At 39.6% G+C, this 15,357-nt stretch overlaps 1 protein-coding gene across 1 annotated transcript in view; it reads right to left on the bottom strand.

Annotated features, from left to right (window-relative positions):
* The window catches only part of rspo2 (R-spondin 2), a 91,304-nt gene extending 78,406 nt beyond the window's left edge, over window positions 1-12,898 (bottom strand). Inside the window, exon 1 of the mRNA XM_038288825.1 lies at window positions 11,958-12,898. Coding sequence (XP_038144753.1) covers window positions 11,958-12,057 — 100 coding nt within the window. The 5' untranslated portion in view covers window positions 12,058-12,898. The remainder of the gene's footprint in view (window positions 1-11,957) is intronic.
* Between the last annotated feature and the right edge of the window lie 2,459 nt (window positions 12,899-15,357).

The raw sequence follows: 15,357 nt of genomic DNA, 5'->3' as shown, positions 1-15,357 counted from the left end.
TGGCATAAGCATAATTAGAGATCCAATAAAATCAGGACCAGGGTGAACAGGGAGTCTTGTCCATCTGTCGTGTGTTAAGGGGTGAGCACAAGGGCAGTGATCTACAACCCTCTCCTTGCTACAGCCGTTTGAAGAGCTGGATAAGCAGTGTTCCTGTGCATTTTCCCTTTTAAAAGTTTTAGTATTCAATAAGCGGGCAGAAGAACAAACCAATTAAGGGAAGTGTGAAATAATACACTTTAAAAACTAGTCTGCAAAAATATGAACAGTTTTTTTTTTTTTATAATTTCTGCTCTTTTCTAATTTTCCATCCAATCTTTGACAATTTATCCCTGAGTTTCTTTGATAAGTGGATTAGTGCAGCTTAAACTGGTGTGCAATCAGTCACAATATAAATAATAATGAAGAGATTTATGTTTCAAGTTGTCTGTTTAATATAAAAGTTTAAAACTTGACCGCTTTGTTGTTTTTCATTTCTTTTTTTCTTTAGAACTCCAACTTTTTGGGAAAGCCCTAGAAGTTTAAGGAAAGATGGTAAATTAATACAGACTTAGGAAAAGAAAATTGTAGAGCATAAAGAATACAGACATATCTCCACTAATTTGGAATGTTGGTCTGCAAAAGTAAAACTTCAGCTGTTCAAGAAATATCCCACAGAAATCTCATTAAGGACTTTTCCTAATGGGTTCCTACCGCATTGTTTCACAGAGGCTAAGTGTTGCAGCCGCAAGAAATTGTTGGATGGAATCTTGTCCTTTCCCTTCATAAAGGATAGTCTGCTCTTTCAAAGGAAACTTTGAAGTTCTCGTGCTTATTATTAAGAGAAATCAAAGATTTCTAATAAACACAGCTGCTTAGATGCTGACGGGTTATTTTAGCCAGTCTGGAACCTTCCAAAGGAAAAGGGACGATTCAGCCACAATGTTGTGAGGAAGACGATTTTAAAATAGCTACAAACCCAACAGCTAAAGATATTCATTTGTTGACGGATTTTTTTATTATTGTTCATTCATGTCAATATAGCTACATGTTATGAGCAACTGTAAAATTAAAAGTGCAAAAACAGAACAATCACATTTAATGCATTAGGAATTTGACTATTTGAAGTTTTTTTTTGCTTGAAAATATTTTCCTGTTATCTATATAAAATATATATATAGTCTAGGATCACTATCCTATGCAGGTATATGTTCGAGAAAAAAAAGTAAAAAGTAAGCAGGCCTATGATAAAGATAAAAATATTATTAAAATCCCAATATAAAAATGATCACTTCTGAGTCCAACTATCAATGGGGGAAGTGACTGCAGCTCACCTGAAGGTGAACATCAGGAGCAGATCTAGAGGGGGGCAGGGGCGGGAGACTGCCCCCCTTGTAAAGGTCCGGAGACATTTTTTGTTATATTCCATAACTTTAAACAGCATTTAACATTGAAGTAAAATGAGGTGTTTTTGCATCCATGTTATGCATTAAATTTTTTAAGAAAAAGTAGAACATTTTCCATATTAAAATCAAAATTGGTTTTGAAGTAGAGAACAAAAATCTTTCAATTTGGTACATAGGCAAATGCTTGACTTACCTTTTTTTACAAAACACCTGAACTGACTGTTTTTTTTTTCCTTCTTTTTTCTGGCTTAATGAGAGCAGTGGGCTTTAGGCTGCCCTGCAAGGCTTTAAAACCGGGTTTGAATGGAGACAAAGCCATTCTCAAGCACATTAAGATGCTCATTTTGAGCCTGGATCCATATTTATTTTTGATTCTGGTTATGGTGGAGAATCCTGCTTCACAGCAGCAGGTTGAGCCAAACATACTGAAATTGTGCAGGGTCATCTTTGAGTGTGCCATTTCACTTTTCTGTCACCAGTTCACAGCAGTTCTTCCAGCTGTCTGTACTTTCTTTTACTTTTTCTCATAATCTTCTCCGTCTTTTCCATCGCCCGGCTTGCCACAGGTTTGCCTCCTGTGTCTAAAAGTAGCAGCAGCAGCAACCCAGACTGACAGCAGCTCATTGGCTAATTTGTATCACGCATAGCCTGGTGTAGCTCCGGAGGGCTTTACCGTATTAACAGGAGAAGCGGCGCAAGTGAAATTAGACACTGCCGTTAGACAACATGCAGTAATTTGTAAATGTTTTGAATTAGGTTGTGTCCAGATTAGCCAGGAGGTGGGTCCGGATCTGTAGACCTAAAACTTAAAAACCATCACCTGCACTCAACCATGGCAATCTACCCTGGATCTCTCTGGGAGACATTTTGCTGCCCAGCATAATACTTCCTTTAACCTCTCCTTTAAATAACAACTACACTGTAATTTGATTGGGGTTTTTTCTAGGTTTGTTTTATGCATTTATTTCTTTATCATTTTATGGAACATATTTAATTAACGGGAACCAAAAAATTTTTTTTTTGTTTCTTAGAGGAGAAAATTACACAAAATATTTTTGTTATCTGGATATTTTGCTGACTTCATTTCTAAATGAGATTTTTTACGTACTTCTGCAGACCGTTGCAGTTAATCAGTAGGTTTTCAATAGTTGCTGACAGCCAATCATAGCCTATAAATCCAACATTCACCATCCACAACCATATTGACTTAACTCGAAACATTAACAGCTACTGTGAGTGGAAAAAGATCACATTAACGTCCCCCAAAATATCCACCTTCCTGAAACTGTCCAACTTTTAGCCTTAATACAGTTGCTCCCTTTTATAATGGGTAAAGTGGAAATGGTTTATTTTAACAACGCCTATAATTGGATTATTCCAGGACAACAGCACAATGGGTACCTATTGTGTTCACACCATTAAGTCTAAACAGTCTTCACTGGATACTTTAAGAGAGCTATATTAGTAATTGGAGAGGAAGTGCATTTCGTTGCGAGCCTGAGGGCATCTCCGGCTCTGGGCAGCTCTCCTACCTGTGAAGCCCTTGTATGAGTCATTCAAAGAAAAAGGAAAAAAAAAGGCACCCTTTGTGTTGCCCATTTATGTGTGGCACTCAGAAATGATTCCCAACATTAGAACATTTATGGCGCAATAAACTTGAGAGAATCAGCCCAAATTGGCTGGTCATATTAAGAAGCTTTATAAGGAAACGTATTAAGGTGTTATTGCTGCGGGGGAGTATGCAACTTAGGAAATAGGCATAGGTGAGGGTAGCGAAATCACCCTCACACTCGTGGAAGAATACTGCAGTTTTTGTCTGCTGCTGAGGAGTTTCCAAGCCTCCGTTAGGAAATATGGGATGTGTTATAGGATTTGATACAATAACTTCATTTCATTTCTCATTTCAGAACAAAATGAGCTTTTACTGCGTGGTAAAATGTAGTCTGGAATCAAGAACATGTGTTTGGCACTCGGCTTTGCCAGCGTTGGGTTTCCTCTGATGACAGCGACTGAGAGTGGAAGAGAGAGTCCCCTTTGAAAAAAATAAAAAAAGGCTCCAAAACAGGACTAGGAGAATCCAGCAACTTGATAGATCAGGATAAATGATATAGCAGCACAGAGTGCCCTTTCTGTAGTGTTTGAACTTCACAATTTCTCATCTTCAATCCACAAATTTCACTATATTGTGATTATTGTGAGGTAACAGAACAATAAAAATGTTGCTTAATTAGTAAATAAAGGGCTATCTGTGTAAGCTTTGAAACCATATCCCAAGATTTGACGGATTCAGAACACATCTGTCATCAAAACAGCAAGTTTGCACAGACATGGTCTTCCACTTGAACTTAAAGGAAAACTTTAATCAGAAAAGCCAGGATGCCCATGGACGAGCTCCTAAGATCCACATCCACAAATAGTCCATTTCATAAATCTGACCTTTATTTAAGTGGCAGGAGAAGAGCCATTGTTAACTTAAAGTCGTAGGGAAACGGCTGTTCCAACCGTTGCATTTCCGAATTCTCCGGAGTAGTGCCCGACTTTACATGAGTGAATAAAGTGAATGTGATTGGTCGTTTATCAAGGGGGCGTTAATGTTGTGGCGGAAGGTTCGCAAGCAAGTTTGGTTGTCTTGCGAGCATCTTGCTAACCAGTTAGCAATTTAGTGACAGTAGGTTCCCATGGGAAATTACATCGGAACCAAGTAGCACTATATTGGTGACTTAGAAACGACACTGTCCAGGAACGCTATGGACAGAGGAAACATGCAAGAGGAGGAGAGTTTTGTGTTGGAGGTCATGGAAGAGTCTCTTTTCTCTTACATATTTTATTTAGTGGAGAAAAGTGGGGACGGATATGTTGTGGAAGAGGACGCCAGGGCGGCAGAAGCTTGGTTTGGTGTAGAAGGCTTTCAGCCGTACATGTTTGAGCCCTTGCCTCGCAACGCTGCCAGTTCTGTTAGCTGAAGACACGTCCATCCCCGTGAACACTGGGACGGAACTCAATGGAAAAGGAAATGATTATTATTTCAACCGTTGCGTATATTAGCTGCGACATATGAATCCAGATCCTATGACCGAAAAAAATTTGATTGACAGATGATTGTTGATATATGATTGGCCGAATTTAGGTGTTCAGGCTGATGTTTAACTAACTGGCCTTTTATTATTTTATTTTGTTTTATGTTATTATGATTTTAACACAGGATTTTTTTTTTTTAAATAGAAATTTTCTAAGTTCTGGAACAATATAGTCTGATAAAGAGTAAATTTATATACACGTTTAAGCCAGAACGATTTGACATTTAAATATGATTTCCTTACGACTTTAAATGCTTTTGGATCTGCTGATTTTAGATGGTAAGTAGGATTGATTGCCTTTGCAGCAGGACTGTGACGTTCAGGTCCAACTGAGGAATAACCTGAAAATGTTTTAGCGTTTTTTGCACACACTTTGATACTACCTGACTGTGCGTAAGATATAAACAAATAAAAAAACAGCCTGGATGTGCAAAACTGGTAGACGAAAAAGTTTGCAGTGAAAGTGTTTCTGAAAGGTATTGAGTACTTATTAATGGGCACCACACATAGTACAGCTTCAGTTAATATTATGATATAAAACTGCAAATCTCAATTTCACTTTACAATTATGTGCTAGCTTTGCTAGGACAAAGATAACACAAATCACAAATAAAATATGTTAGGGGATGAGACTTGACGAATGTGAAAGAGCTCATAAGGTGTAAATTTGTTTACCAGGCACTGATACTAATCATTGCAAAGAAATTTTTCTATCTTTTTTTTTTAGAACTATATCCAGAGACATATTTTTTAAATTTTTATGTTATCTATTGTTTTCACCATTTTACTGTGTCACAGCTGCACATAGGAGCCTTTCTCAGGCTTCATCTGATACCACCGTGCCTCAGACCAGGAGCTGGATACAAAGCTCAAACAAGGAGCTAGTCTTTTTCAAATTTGTTTGTTTTCCTTTTTTTTTTTTACAGGGTGAGGAAGTAAAGTGTCATTTCTAAATACATAAATGACTGACTGTTCTTAATGGCAGTGAGGATCCCAACTACAGAGACCTTTAATGGTTCCTTAAAGCATTAAAGGTTATTTTCTGTGGTTCCCTGAGAAAATCCACCTGTTCCTAAACTTTTTCTCCCCCCTCCCACACACATTCACTCATGGAAGCTTGGCTGATGAGCCCTGGGAGAAAAAAGACAGAGCTCTGTTTTGATGCCTGAGCTCAGGTCAAGGTTCAGCTCACTGTAATCCCTCTCAGGTGATGCTGTTCGCTTTCAGCCATTACCAGCTGATCTACTTAAATATGCTTTGTCATTCCTTTAAAAAAGAAACAGTAAAAAAAAAGAAGACCAACATCCTTCTCCGTCAGAAATCCAACATTTCTGTATAAATAAAAGGAGCAGTGTCACAGTTTTATTGCTGGATGAAGCTCAAATTGTCAGGACACAGGCGCTGTAAACACCTGGATTAGAGTGTGTATCATGTAAGGGGGGATTTTTCTTGAAATGGGCCATTGGTGAAACTTTTTCACTTTTTCCGAAAGGCAAAAACGGCGACGTCCGTCTCACAGCAGCTTCTTGGAGCGTTTCCTCTCCGTCCACCTCAGGCACTTAATCAACGTAGAATATTGCGTTGAAGTGTTGGGTTCCAACATTAACACTTACTCCCACAAACCTGGGAGTTGGTTTAAGCTTTCAGCACATAGACCTGATTTCCTGGGCTAATAAAGAGAGGACAAGGTGTCTGGGTAACCTAAAGTGATAGCTCAGGGTTTTTACAGTGAGGTTCTGGTAAAGGTTATTAGCAGTTAAGCTATTGCTCATAGTCTGAGAAGGGAACAGACCAAAGCAGACTTCTACTGACTTAAAGCAACTTAAATCCTTAAAGCATGATGATGAGTTATGAAAATCACAAGTTTTAAATCTGTAAGCATAACCGTTGCATGATTATTTTCACAGGATGCTCAAATTCTCACAAGAGAGAGGTGTTGGAGTTTTGGGAAGGGGCGAAAATACTGGTTAGCTGATTGGCCTATGTTGGTGATATATGGCCCAAATAAACCAATCAGATCAACGAAGCATATGACGTACTAACAGAGCGACGACGAAAACACAACCACAAGATCAAACTCTTGCCGAAACCAGTCGGGAGAAGAGCAAAAACATCTTTTCCTCTGAGAAAAGCCTCCAGAGCAGTGTTTTGCTCTTCTTTCAGTGAAGAAATACTCTGTAATTCCGATAAAACTTGCTCGATAGCCACGCTAACGCTAGTTTCATCGGCCGAAGCTGCCATGTTCTTTAGACTGAACTGTCGCGCTTCTCGTTGCGTCACACCTCAACCCGCCTCAAAGCCAACGCTGATTGGACGTTCGTTTGGTGAACGGCTCCAAATATTCTCTAACAGAGAGTCTCCAGACTGATTAGCGAGTGAAATCTTGAAAGCTGGCGAGATCAGGATGGTCTGACGAGGCTAGTGTTGGAGGGAGTGCACCACAAATCGTCTACTTGAAAGGATACTGAAAAAGAAGTAACCGGCTAATATTAAAATGGTGAAAAACACCACTTCACTTTTTGTCAGGTTGTCACTCTAACCGAAAGTAATGGATGCCACAAGACTTTGTACCCCGAGATCTTATAACATTAACATTTTACAATATTTCAAGGGAAGTCTGTCTCACAAAGTGGGATCCAGCTGCTGATTGAGTCCCAGATGCTGTTATGGAGGTGAGTGATTCAAAGCTTGAAAATCTGGATGGATGTTTCCAACTCTTGTTTTGAAGAGTAGTAGTATAGTAATATTATAGTAGTAGGTATGGTTGAGGATTTTTGCGAATTTTTGAAAAGACTTGCCCTCTCTACTTTGAAAAAAAAAAGGACATGCACAAACGCTGTACCCGCTCCAGAGAGAAAACGACTATTAAACGCGTGCGAGAGCCCATTTCTCCTCGTGCATGCTTTGTTTAAAAGTTGAGGTTAGCATTGGTGATTGGGTGACGTGCCAGCTAGCCTTCCATAATACACTTTCAGCCAATCGTAGTAGCGAATCTCAATGTTTTGTAAGCAGATAAAACAAACTTTTTCCAATTCCTGTCAGAAGAAAAGCACAGACATCTTTCCCATCTACATATGCACAAATTGCTTTTCTTTGCTCCTATTTTAAATGAGAAATTGTCGCTATTTTAGCTAAAACCGAGTCAATTGCAATATCGACAGGTGAGTCCTTTCAAGATGGATTTGTTGTGAGACTAAGAACTGATCTTGTGACAATATAGTTTGTGGCGTAAGGTTAGTCCAAAGTTGGTCCCCAAGGGTTGCTGTCCTGCGGGTTTTAGAAGTTCCCTGCTTTTTCCTATTTGATATACAAGCATTGCTGATTAACATACGCTGCTGAACTGCAATCATCTAAATAATGTTTAAAACAGAAAAACCTCTGGAATGTACAGGATTCAGATGTCAATTAACCTTGACCAAACTGTTGTACACTGTTATTCTTTAAACTCAGCTTTGTCTGTAAAACCTGAAAACTAAAAAGAAACAGATATGTAGTTATTTTTTTTTTGAAAAATCTTATAAAATCCTTATTCATTAACTCAATATTATGTTTGAATCACCTCATCTAATGGGTCTGAAGTCCTTTACATGTGCTACGAGATATCATCAACTAAAAAATCATTGGCTTCTGCATAATGAGCCACCTGATGAAAGGATCTCTGTGGTTTAAAGATTCATACTGATAGATAGCTCCAACATCTGAGGGAAAATTATTGGATTTATGCTGAACAAACCACCTATTGTGGTACGATATTCAATTCTTAATGACTGCATTAATGACTAAGCAATATAGCAGCTTAGCAAAGGCAAATAGCTACTTTTTAGTAGCTATTTACTAATTAATTTAGATAGCCAATGTCTCAGATTGTTTTATTATATTAAGTGTATATTTTATTGGAAATGTTTGTAGATATAATTCTCATATTTTGAGCTTTATTTTTGTTTTGTTTGAGATCATTCCAATAATTATTTAAAAAGTCTCTCATAAAAACTCCAGAACAGTACTATAAACTGCTGCTCTGCATATTTGCATTACTCCAATAGCCTTTCTTTTTTGTTTCATATTCAAGTCGCTTCGCCAAAATCAGATCACTAAGAGTCGAATATTGGAAATGTTTTTGCTTTTCTCAGTAAGGATTTGTGAGCTTCTAATTGAAAACAACTTTCTCCCATTTCTTCTTTTTTTTTGCATCAAAAAGCACCACACACAGCCTGATAAGCTGTCGTGTCTCTCTTGGCTCAATCCCTCAACCCCTGGTTTCATCCCGTCTCTTTTGTCCTTCACAAACCTCTGGAAACGCAGCAGAGTAACAGATTACACAGCTGAATATGATCTGTAAACACACCAGAGCCTGCTTGGGTTTCCTTGTAGACATGTAAGGGTTAACTCTTTCACATGGCAACTTTTTTTATCACACATGACTGCTGCTGTTACCTATTCATAACCTGTTTAAACCTCTTAGGGCCCCGCTGTGTTCCTCTGTTCCTTCAGGCAGGGCGGCCTGGTACTCAGCCTGATTTTATGTAGTCAGCAGGTGGCATCATTAGCCTGAGAATAAAAATGAAAAGTAATCCCCCTGTGTCTTGCTATGATATCATAGTAAGGCTCATTGGCATCGCTTTCCTGTTTCTAGTGGGCAGGATAAGAGCTTAGGAGGTGTAAATTTAATATGTTTCGTCATCTGGTTTACATTTAAAAAAGATGAATGTGTATGGTAACCGCAGCCAAATGGGTTGTTGGGTCATGCCATGCAATGTGTGTGTGTGAGAGAAAGACAACGACAGCCAAGAAACCACAGAAAGATCCCAATCTTGTCTGCTCTGAAGTCATACACTGTCTATTTTACGCCTCGACCTCCCCCCTCCCGCCTAATTACGCTGGCATCTCTATCAGAGTAGTGTGGCGACACGAGCAAAGCATATCACTGGCAAAACGCTCTCCTCCATGCAAATGAAAGAAGACATTTGATAAGTTGTGCAGGATGTAATTTGCAAACTTGAGACAGTCAAGCCTGGGGAGAGGAGTGTGCCCATCCTGAGTGCGAGGCGTGCTGCATCGGTTCACCGTGCACAACACACATCCTGCATATGAAGACCTTAGAGGCTGAACATTCAAGCATTTCTAAACAATGACCTTTTAGACACAGCTGTTCCCGGCATTAAGTAGCTCCATATTACCCCTGCTGCACACTGCCAGTCAACCGGCTGAAAGAGATCTACTACACCCTCCCTTTTCTTTCACACTTTTACTTGAATTGATTAATGTTCTAGACGACATCGTTTTAACCAAAATTATTCCAAGAAGTTAAAAAACAAGTCCCTGGACTTGGTTTCCAAGTTTAAAGACTTGGAAACTTAATAGCTTGGAAACAAAGTCGAGTGCATTGTTTTGTTTTGTTTTTCTACTTTTTTGGAACGACTATGACCTGGATGACTGAGAATCTTCACCAGCAACCAAAATGATGTCATCATTGCTGGAATATTTGCTTTTATTTTATGTTGGGAATAAAAGTAATTCAATGTCATACATGAAACTTTATCTTTAAAATAATGGAGGTCATCATACTGTGCTGCGACAGCTGCATAGACCCATATAGATAGAGCACCAACGCACTCTGCCTCCTTTTGCTGCACACTGTTGGTCTGCTGGCTTAAACAACACTCCTACCTTTCAAGATTCTGTTGAAACATCTCAATTTAAATAACCCCCTTTCTGTTATAGTATTCTGTAATGAGGTCGGAGGTCACACTAGGTCCCTGCTTTGACTAAAGCTACACATCTGGGTTGTATTTCTGTGGACTTTGCTCCTTAAAGCCCCCTGCTGGCCCGGGTGTCCCAAAAGAACTTCCAAAAGGACCAGTTAAACAGGAGCTAACACTCAACATTCAATAGATCTGTTGCTGCTTTTGAGTTTCTTTTATTCAGGTTGCCTGTGTTTTAACCAGCAGTAAGTTTATTTAGTTTTTTTTATTGAGCAACAACATGAAACGGTTCTGTAAATAAATGTTGTACCATAAATTCAAGGTTGGCCAGGGTGTATTTTTCATTTATCCAAGAAAAAAATACTTATACATTAAAGCAACACATTTGGTGTAATCAAAGTTATTTAAAGTCAGGCTTGAATTTGGCTTTTGATCAACACCAACAAAAATTCATCACATTTAGTAAATAGTAGGTTAGTTTTCTTCACTGGAGAGACCTTCTGCTTGGCCTGACTGGTGAATTGACAAGTGTAGCATCCCTTTTTTTTCTAAGATTGCTGCTCTCAAAGTAAAGCTCTTGAGGTCAACTGTGAAAGTTAACCTCTTGATCTCATCCCTACTCCTTCCATCTGCCCTTTACTTCACACACCCCACGCAGATAGACTCTCCAAATCATAAATAGGCTTGACCATAAACTGTTTTTCGTTTGGTTTCTTTCAGAACAGCTCTTTGGAGAAAAGAAAAGCGGATCGGACCGTGACACGGCGTCTCCTGCACGCCAGATCACACAGCGCACAGAGAAAGAAACACACAGAAGAGCTGAGAACCGCATGTGTGCCAGTACCCCGCAGTGATTGCCCTGATTATTTGCAGATGGGCAGCGGAGGGCTCGCAGAGTGTGGAGGTTCCCCTCTGGCATATGATTAAATTGGTGATTGTCTCAATATTTACAGGTCCCCTCCTCCTCCCCTATCCGGTCACTTTACCTCTGTCCCAAATCTGTATGCTTCCCTGATCCCGGTGATGGGTTATGTCACGGACATGAGTTTGGGGAGGGGGCCAGTTTTCCTAATCCGACTGTCTCCTCATTCATTCAGAGTAAAGACTGGTGTTTACAGAGGGGCTGATCCCCCAGGCTCGACTCCAGCGCCTCCGCTGAGCGATTGTTATGCAGGTTTTCGACCAACTGTTCAAAGTGGTTATGAGATCAATTAAAAGCAGCTTAGGAGGAAAGCTGGATGGGAGATGCGCAATTCATAAACCTTGGATTTTGGGTTCTATAGCCTCTCCAACCCATTTTGGATACATCCGATCGACACATTTAACGTTTTATATGGAAATTACGAAACCAAACCATATATTGATCAAATAAATTAAGCCAGTGGTGTGTTTTTTTAATTGCTCAATTAAAGACTGAACATGTTTTCTTTATTTTGGAGAACGCGCGTAAACCTGCGCGCAATTTTACGCACCATTAATTGGCTCAAACATTGTAAAGCGACGTGAAAAAGTCAACGTTTGACAACACAAACAAAAAAAATTTTGATTTTTAACGAGATGCTAGAAGCCTGGAACTTTACATTCGTTTTCCAAGAGGGAGAAATTCTGGAGAGTTCTAGATCGGGAGTTCTCCTATAACATTTTGGATTGGTTTTCCTTCCGCTGGCGCACCGCTCAGGAGAACCTCCATCAGACAGATTATGACAGAAATTGTCTTTTTTACAGGGACAATCTATAGGGTGTCACTCTATTCTATATAGATCTAAAACACAAAGATTTGAACTCCATATTACCTCTCTTGTTTCTCCTCCAGCGGTGCGACGGCGCCTGACAGTTGCTGTACTCCATACAGTTCAAGACGATCAGGGCAAATGAGAATAGTCGAAACTGCATCTGGACGGCGGTCTGGTTTGCTTGGATTCCAATAAAGAAAAAGAAGAAGAAAAAAAGCCAAACAGCCTGGCTTAAAAGAAGTTCTCTGACTTTGCTTTTGTCCAATTCCTCCAGTTTCCTTTATCTGATCCTTAATGTGTCAAACGTCAGATAAGACGCGATACGGTATCACGTCCTCGGGTGGAAGCATCTTTAAAAAGCGCGCTGATGGTTCTCCTGTTAATAGTTAAGAGGGGAAAAAAGTGTCCGTGCTTGAGAAGAAAACAAAGGTGTGATAAGAATAACGAAATCAACACCTTCCTGTGATCGTAAAAGAAGAAAGAAGAGATTCTTCTGTGTGGTAATGTCCAGATTTCCCCCCCTTTTTTTTCAACACTTGAGTAGGAAACGGTGCGTAAAAGCAGCCAGAATCAGCTCTAGGTCACTTCTCCAGAAAAGATGAAGTGTAATCCCGCTTCTATGTTCCGTCTGAGTGCAAGTGCGGCTCAGCAGTATGCAGCATCCCTCTCTCTGAGTGACTGGGAAGATCTGGCGTCTTGAGAGTGGAGGTCCGAGAAGGAGGGATGAAAAAAAAGTGGTGAATGGGAGGGGAAGGTTGCTTTTTTTTTCTTGCAGTTCTCTTTATGTCTTAGACTCGCTTTAACCTGGACTTTTCACTCTCTATCAGTCTGCTCTGATCGCGGCGTGCAGCTACCCTTTAAACTCTACTGGAGTTGGAGTGTGCGTCTTGCGCGCAGCTGGCTGAATGGTCTGGATGCTCTCAGCCGGTTTCCTCATATAGCGGCGCGTCGCTTGTCACGTGCGGAAATTTCCAGCTCCCAGCCACTTATTTAAGATCTTGAGAAGGGTATTCTGCTCATCAAGCCCCTCCGTTACCCCCCCCCACCCCCCAAAAAACCACCCACACAACCACCCTCCCATCCAGCCCAGCCACACTTGGCCGATCCGAGGTTGCCTCAGGGTCCTAGTGAGCATGAAAAGTTGGAAGACAATTAAGGAGGGAAAAAGTTCACATGTTATTTTGGGTTTACTACATTTCTGCTGGCTGCAGATTGTTGCCCCCCTTTGGATGTGTGTATGAAAACCCATGCAGAAGCAGCACAAGATTTTAAAGGGGCCCTAAGTAGAGTGTGATTTAGGGGGCCAACTTCCAAAGATTATTTTGAAAGTTATGCCTCTGTTAGTTTGTTAATAATAATAAAAGAAATCCCAAAAGCAGTACCAGGCTATCAGCTTTTAAGGCTGAACCCCATTGAAGCTGATTTAGGATACATACATACAATGTGCATCTCCACTGGATGCAAAAATATATGCAGAAGTTAATTCGGCTCATCTTTTGTTTAACCACACTGCTGCAGAGAGCATCGTCTCCTTCGGCTTGCAGGTGGCATTATCCGACGCCGTTCTAAGATTACAGATAAAATGTCACAAAACATGTGTCGAATTAGCAGCTCTTGAAGCAGTGACTTTGCAGCTTTAGCAATTGCAAAAACATACAGGTCAAAGCTGCTGAACGTAGGACTCTAATGGACGTTTTCTTTCCATTTCCAGGTCTGTGCTGCTCTGTCCTGCATTGGTCACTTTTGTCCAGTGGCTGCAAGGCTTGTCAGAGTTGTGCCTTTGTTTACAAATTATACTTTACTTATAAACAGTGAAAGCAGACTTCCCCAAAGAAGAAAGTTCTACCTTAGATCCAGATGAAAGAAGTGACACAAGGACTTTCCTGTTAATACACCCTTTGACTCACGATCAGCCGATCGAGCAGAACCAAATGCCTGCAGCATCCATTAGCTCAAATCTAATGCAGTCAGACTTTATTTGGATGAAGAAAAGTGGCTATGTTACTAATAGCTTCCTTATAAAGTGTAAATGTGTAATATCGACTAAAATAGCGCTGTCTTCCACAGGCATGGACATTTTTACTCCGGATGGGTTGAAAATGCTAGAAGGCAGGCAGGCAATCAGTCTGACTTAGTGTTAGTCTTTCCTCACTCCATTTTTTTAAGGATTCCCAGTGATGTTTTACACCGTTTTCCAACAACTAAAGGAACTATTACTGGTAATAAAGTAAAAAAAAAAACTTAGTTTTAAAACATTCAAACTCTTCATTTAAGTCTCAAACTCCTCAAAGGCCTGTGTCCTGCAAGTTTCAGCATCAACACACCTGACTCAAATCTATTCTCTATATTAGATCTCTGCAGAGCTGGACTGCATGGAACGGATCTCAAGGAAGCCACCCTTAGTGGGGGCTCCGTGTGGACGGTCTAACCCTGTGGAAGATGCAAGGAAGAGCTGCAGTACGGATGTGCTGTAAAAGTGCAGACTTTGGATCCTGTTTCCTGACTTTCATGTAATTGCAAATTCTGTTTAAACAGTTAATCAACAGTTATAATAAATGATTTTGAAAGAATGACTAAAAAACAAAATATTTTTTATCAATTTAACCATATTAGATCTAAGGAAAACAAAGTAAGTTAATTAGATAAATTCAGACATTCAAGACTGACCAACATAGGCCTCATGTCTTCCTTTACAGTTTGAATCCACCAACACAAACAACAAAAACTGTTAACTTGAGATTTGCTTTTGTGTTTAAAGTCCATTTCATTTATTGTGGATTTTCTACAACTATAAGTTTGTCTCTTTACTATTGTGACAGCATTACTAATTGCCTCAAAGCAGCGATATAGAGCTGTTACTCCTCTGATGGTTCATTTGGACTTCGTCTTCAGGATCAAACTGATACAGACTTCGACTACATGTTGATATGCATGTGTTTTTTTCCCCCAAAAATTTAGGGATTGGACTCTTCTGGAGATGAAAATCAACAGGTTGGATCAGGAAGTCCTTTTATAAAAACTAAGTAAAGGAATAATCTTAATAACACCTTTGATATAAAATCTTGAAGAAACGACTGAAAGATAAAAAAAATTATGGTCTTCAATTTTGTTTGTTTTGCCATAAGTAGAGCCTGCATAGGGGTATTTATAGGGAAGCTTTAATTTAAAAAACACTCCCTTAAATTAATATATATTTTAACAATAAATATTTATTCCTTATTAATAAGACGTTTCTAATAGAAGTTTGACAAAAGTCGCTGAATGCCCTCCTCTTTTCGCACATTTCTTCACCTTTGTCACATTTTGCCGTTGATAAGCGCTGTAGCCTTTCTGTTATTCTGATTTCCATTTATTACTATTTATTAAGGCAGCCAGGTCCACTGTTAACCTAAGCAACAAAAATACATTTAAGAGTAAAAAATATATGTATATTGTTTCTGCAGAGGGTCCAAAAGTTTAT

Source organism: Cyprinodon tularosa, unplaced genomic scaffold (genome assembly GCF_016077235.1).
Source record: "Cyprinodon tularosa strain WSP-4 unplaced genomic scaffold, ASM1607723v1 ctg107, whole genome shotgun sequence".
Classification (NCBI taxonomy): Eukaryota; Metazoa; Chordata; class Actinopteri; order Cyprinodontiformes; family Cyprinodontidae; genus Cyprinodon; species Cyprinodon tularosa.
This window is presented reverse-complemented; position numbering and strand designations above follow the sequence as displayed.